Source organism: Lepidochelys olivacea (assembly GCF_965140295.1).
Source record: "Lepidochelys olivacea isolate rLepOli2 genome assembly, chromosome: 11".
NCBI lineage: Eukaryota > Metazoa > Chordata > Testudines > Cheloniidae > Lepidochelys > Lepidochelys olivacea.
In genome coordinates this window covers 2,064,742-2,070,741 of record NC_140421.1, presented here as the reverse complement: position 1 = coordinate 2,070,741, position 6,000 = coordinate 2,064,742, and the positions used below count along the sequence as shown (strand labels likewise).

Here is a 6,000-nt window from a genome sequence, read left to right as displayed (position 1 = left end):
ACATCTGCACACCCACATGGGCACACCCCAGCCATGCTCCCGGACCGCATCCATAGACACACCTTCACAACCGTGCTGTCAGGCCCACACCCCGCATCCAGCTGCACCCATGCACCCACACCTCCGCGCCCGCCCCGCCCGCACGCCCCCGCCCCGGCAGGCCGTGTGTGGCACGCTCCCTCCCCGCCCCGCCTGCCCCGCTGCCGCTGCCATCCTCTGCCCCCGTCCTTCCCCTGCGGGCTCCTGCCCAGACGTGTCGGGACGAGGGCTCCGGGCGCCGAGGAACGCAGCGCGCGGCGCGATCCCAGGCAGAGCCGCCGCCGCAGCCCCCGTGCGAGCCCGGCCCGGCCGCTGCCCGCCGCGCTCTTCGCCAGGGGACGGTCCCAGGCGGCTGCGGGGCGCAGGGAGGCGCTGAGCCGGAGGCAGCTGGAGAAAGCGGCGGCGAGGAGGGAGCAGCTGGGGCTCCACTTGCGCCTCAGAGATCCAGGGGAGCTTGCCCTCCCCCCACAAGGAGAGACCCCCCCCTGCGCGCCCAGCCCCAGGGACCGGAGCGCCCCGCCCGGGGCGCACAGGACTGGGAGCTCTGAGCAAAGCGAGGCAGAGTGACAAAGAGGGAAGCCAAGGGGGGGGGCTGCGCAGGGGGGGCAGCCTGCCCCCTCATTCTGCCTCTGCCAGCGCCCTGCAGCTAGGCCCCCCTCCCCCCGCTGGAGACTTGGGTGGGGGGCGGAGGGGCAGGACCTGTCCACATGGAGCCTGGAATGAGAGCAGCTCTCCCCCCCCTGCAAGCAGCCAGCAGCTCCTTGGAACTTGGATGTCCTCGTAGAGGGGGGAGCGGCCCTGCCTGGCCCATGTAGTTGGGGTTGTGTTGGGGGTGGGGGGCTATGGGCTGCCTGCGGCGAGGATGGCCCCGTCCTTCTGGGACTGTCAACCCACCAATCCAGGCGGGGGATCCCTGAGGTCCTGAATAGCAGAGGGAAGTGCAAGAAGCAGCGAGAAGAGACAAGAACCAGCAGCAGCCGGGGAAACCACCACGGGAAACCCAAAGGCCCCACCGCAAACCCGAGCCCGGCGCGGCTGCCAAGCCCCGCACCGAGCCAGCGGGACACGAGATGGGTCTGGCCCTGCTGCCCGGGTTCTGCCCCCTGCTTCTCCTCGGCCTCTGGCTGCGAAGGTAAGAGACCTCCCGCCGCGCTCGGGCTCCCACTTCCTAAACTCGCCTGTTTTTAGCCGTGGTGGGGCCTTTAGGACCCAGGCTTGTGTCTTGGCCAATGGTCCCTCGGCAGCTGCCCTGTGCTCCCGGGAGATGAACCGCGCACCCGCACACGGGCCCTAGGAGAGGAGATGTCACTTCGGAGCCTTGTGATAATCACAGCGCCCTGTGCCTCTCCGGAATGCAACGTTTACCCAGATTGTCTCCGTTCTGTGACGGATTCGGGAGGATTATTTCCCCCGTGTGCTAACCCCCCTCCACCCCCGCCTGCTCCAGATAATCCGGGCTGCGGCTGATCGTTTCCCTTCCTAGAGATCTCCTCCGTCGTGTGGAAATTCTCCCCGCAGGGGGATTTGCTTTTCCTCGCCAGTGCCATGGAAGCCGCCTCTGCTCGGCCTTGCTTTCTGGGTCAGGCGCTGATTGGAGGACCAGCCGGGCGAGGGCCTGACTCCCGGCTCACCTCCACCGCGGCGTAAACCGGGGAGCCGCGTCCCTCGAGTTGCCCCGTGGGGAACCCCGGCGGAAGCCCGGTCAGAGCCCAGCCCCTGCCGGGCCCACCTGGACCGCAGAGCAAACCCCGGGAAGGGGGAATTGTCCGTCTGAGGTGGGGACGGTCTGCTGGCGCAGGGCTCGGAGACAGAGCCCAGCGACTCCTGTCCCGCTCCGAATCGGGTCCTCCCCGCTGCAGTATATGGAGAAAATAAGTTCAGAACCAGCTATCCCGCCACCTGCTCCTGTCTAAAGGTAGCGCCCCCCGGCCGGGCCGGGCTGGCTAATTGGCTCCGCTCGCCCGCCGGCAAATGACTAACAATTCAGGGCTAAGGAGGGAGTTTTGTCCAAACTGCGGCCCAGGACTCCTGGGTTCTTTCCCCGGCTCTCTCACTGCCTTGCCGGCCGAGCTGGGGCAAGCTGTGTCCCGGGGTCGGTTCTAGGGTCCCATGATTGGGGGGAGTGGGTATTTGGGGGAGCTCAGCTGTCCCTATGTAAAAAACAACCTCCCAGGAGTCGAGGGGCTAGTTGGACCCCTGGAAAATCTTGGATTCACACGTACAAGCCAGTCCATGTGGCTGCCCGGGCGGTATTTTGCTGGGGTTTATTGAACACGAAGACTCGGAGGTTAGGCCAAGCTCCGTGCCTCTGACGGTCTCCTGAGGGATTGTTTGCCTTTCCTGGCCTGGACAGAGGGGGGTTTCTGGGGGAGGTGCGGGGCGCTCACCGACCAGCCCCTGTGCACGGTGGGGTTCGGGAAACGCCTGGAGAGCCTGGCGCTGGGCCCTACAAATGGAAGCGCAGCCGGGGGGTGGTGTTAGTCCAGGCAACTCGGGGTCTGTCCGTGCATGGAGGGTTCGGCAGGTAGCGCTGCACCCCCTCCCTGGAGGGGAACGGGGCGCCCCTGTGGCCACCCCAGTGGGGTGCGGGGGCCGCTCCCTAAGGGCGGGGCCAGGAGAACCGAGCTCTTTTGGTCGTTAGGGCTCTGCTTTTCCTTTCATCCCAAATCCGAGGGAAAGAGAGACTGGGGGTGGGGAGCCGGCTGGTGCCCCACGTCGAGTTCCGGGGGGGGACTCCCACCTTCCCCCCTTCGCATGCCGTGATCCTCCCCCGCCCCCCCTTTTCCGCATCCCAGGGCCACTCCAGGCGTCTCCCTTTGATCTCCCCTGATCCCCCGCCAGCTGCCAAACTTCCGGGCGGCGGGCAGGGAAGGGTTAAACCCCCCTGTCTTTTCCTCCCCTGGCTCGCTCCAGCTCCTGTTTCTGGGCTGGCTTTTTTTCTTTTTTCCCTTTCCTCTCCTTCACGCAGAATGTGTTGACGCCGGGACGCGTATTAATTAAAGCCGCAGCAGCCGGTGACCCGCGGGCCTTTCACCGTGAAATCCTGTTTAAACCCACTTAGTCCGGGGGGGCGGGGGGAGCGAGGCAGCAGCGCCAGGGGATCAGAGAAGAGGATGACAGCGGCGGCACGTGACTTCCAGCCGCCCTGGCACGCCCCCCCCCCCATTGGATTGGGGCGGGCGGGCCTGGGGGGAGAGGGTGAAGCGAAGGAAGAATAGGGGCAGCAGACCTGGGAGTCAGGGACGGGGGGGGGCTGGGGAGGGCTGGAAGCCTCTTTGCTCGGGACATGTCCAGCTGGACTCTGCTGCAGGACTGATCCTGATCTGACAGGCGGGTGCAAATCCGGAGTGACTCCGACTCAGGGTCAGGACTTGGGGAGCTCCCTGCTCTGGTTGTTAAGGTCGCTCCCGCTCCCCTAGCGGGGTCACTCCGGATTGGCGCTGGAGCAGGCTGAATTCCGAGCCTGGCCCCGCGGCACTGAAGGGGAGAAAGGGCCTGGCTTTAGCCCCTGAGTGTAAAACGGCGTCCAGGGGAACAAGCCTGGCCTGGCTGACAGTCCTGATGGGAGACACCCCCCGCCCCCGACCCCCGATGAATTACAGCCAGAGCAGGTAGCAGCCAGCGCCCCTCCAAGCGAGTCCCGCCTCCCTACAGCGCTCCAGTCACCTGGGTGGCGGCCGCCCCCGGCTGCGGGGGGCTCGGCGGGGCGCTTGGCCTTGGAAGATGCCGGAGCTCTGGGGCTCTTCTCTGCCTTTGGCGAATCCTAGAGAAGGCCCGAGTGGAGCGGCAGAGCGGGTAGCTCTGCGGCAGGTTCAGAGGGACCCTCCGAAGGGAGGAGTGGAGAGCCCGGTGCCAGGCCTGACTCGGACAGACCCTGGGAGCTGGGCCCAAATGAGGAGCTGGGGGTCTGGTCCCTAGCTATGAAGGGGCGAGGCTGTGCTGTCCCTACTGGACTTTCTGACCATGCCCCTCTCAGACCCTGAAATTAAACGAGGTGGGGAGGGCGGCCTGGTCCCTGGTGCCAGCGACAGGCCCAGGCCCACTCCGGTGGGCCTGGAAGTGCCGACCTGGGAGCCCCACGCCGAGGAGCGGCTGAAATGGGAACTGGCCACAGCCTGGGAACACAGCGCCCAACGTGACCGAAGAGGAACAAGCCAGCCCGGGCCAGGCCCGACACTTCCCAGCGGGTGCCAGAGAGCCAGCGGAGAGTCGCCGGGCAGAGCCCAGCTTGACTTTCAGATCCCTGGCAAGAGGGTCTAGGGCACAGAAGCCGCCGCGGGGTGGAACGTGAGGTTCTGCCCCGGATCGCCAGTGGGGAGTGAGACAGCAGCCAACGGGCTGGGCTCCGGGCTCACCTTTCCTGCAGCTCGCACACCTGGCTGGGCTGCAACATGGGCACCTGTCCCCACTCCGCGCACCGGCGCCCCACAGCCCAGGGCTCGGTCCTTGTCTTCAAGGTGCTCCAGGGGTCCGGGCTGGAGACCCGCGCAGAGCTCTGCTCCTCGGGCCCCACGGGACGTTCCGCTTTCGGGGGGAACAGAGCATCCTTAGGGCTGGACCCTGACTGAGGGAGGAAGGACCATCCCAAACCTCCCAGCCCCTGCTCCCCGTGCCAGGGGCACATCTCTGGCTGACACAGAGCCCTGGAGGTGTTAGAAAACCCAACCCGACCACAACGCACACCCCGGCATGCACAGCTCCCCGTCCGGGGGAGGGCGAGAGAGAGAGAGAACCCCCGGGACAGATGGCAGCCGTGTTGTTTAATGAAGGGGCGAGGCTGTGCTGTCCCTACTGGACTTTCTGATCATGCCCCTCTCGGACCCTGAAATTAAATGAGGTGGGGAGGGCGGCCTGGTCCCTGGTGCCAGCGACAGGCCCAGGCCCACTGGGGTGGGCCTGAAAGTGCCAACCTGGGAGCCCCACGCCGAGGAGCGGCTGAAATGGGAACTGGCCACAGCCTGGGAACACAGCGCCCAACGTGACCGCAGGTGCCCAGATACCAGGGTGAGGGGCGTGGGCCACGAACCTGGATAGACCAGCAATAGAATTTCAACATGGCTGACGTGTGAGCCGTGCGTGCTCCGCCCACGCCCATCCCACAGGAGACATGGGGCCTGCCGGGGCTCAGGGAGTCTGATCTCAGTGACAGCCCTGCAAACCCGGGGTAACTGCCCTGGAGGGGGTGAGCCCCCTCACTGACTGGCCCTCTGCTTGGTTAACGAGCCAAAAGCTTAGGTGGTCACCCAAACCGGGCCTGGGTCTCTGGGGCTGGCTGGCTGTCCATGCGTCCCCACATGTCCTCCCACCATCCATCCCTGTATCTATCCCCATACAAATCCATCATCCATCCCCACACCACCCATCCTTCCACCCATCCTTATACACCCCCTCGATCTGTCCCATACACACCCACCATCCAGCCCCACTCCCCTCCAGCCATCCAGCCTTCCTCATAGGCTCCCTCTATTTATCTATCCTCATACACCCCCATCATCCATCCCCACACACCCTCCCACCATCCATCCTCATACACCCCCTCTACCTATCCCATACACACCCATCAGTCATTTATCCATCCCCCACCATCCCAACTACCCATCCATCCTCATACATCCCTTCTACCTATCTAATCTACCCCATACCCTCCGATCTGTCTCTACACCCCCCCCCCCACCTAGCCATCCATCCATTCGTCCCCAAACACCCCTCTGTCTGTCTGTCTGGGTTCTGATGCTGGTTCTCTTCGCCGCCCTGTTCCACACATGACAGGTGTCGGTCACCTCACTTGGTGCATGACTAGAAGGTGCCCAGACACTGCAGTGATGGGCTGGGATAAGATCGGTAGAGAAGAGTCCTGTCGAGTCCTGTCCGGCCCAGGCAGAGCTGGGATGCCCGTGGAAAGCAGGCTGCTGCTGGGGATTTCTGGCTGCTTTCGGGCAGGGTTTGGCCCCTGGTCTTCCT

The 6,000-nt window shown here is 65.1% G+C and overlaps 1 protein-coding gene across 1 annotated transcript in view; it reads left to right on the top strand.

Moving 5' to 3' along the window:
* The first annotated feature begins 291 nt into the window (after window positions 1-291).
* Window positions 292-6,000, top strand: part of WNT10A (Wnt family member 10A) — a 52,757-nt gene continuing 47,048 nt past the window's right edge. Inside the window, exon 1 of the mRNA XM_084643405.1 lies at window positions 292-1,171. Coding sequence (XP_084499531.1) covers window positions 1,110-1,171 — 62 coding nt within the window. The 5' untranslated portion in view covers window positions 292-1,109. The remainder of the gene's footprint in view (window positions 1,172-6,000) is intronic.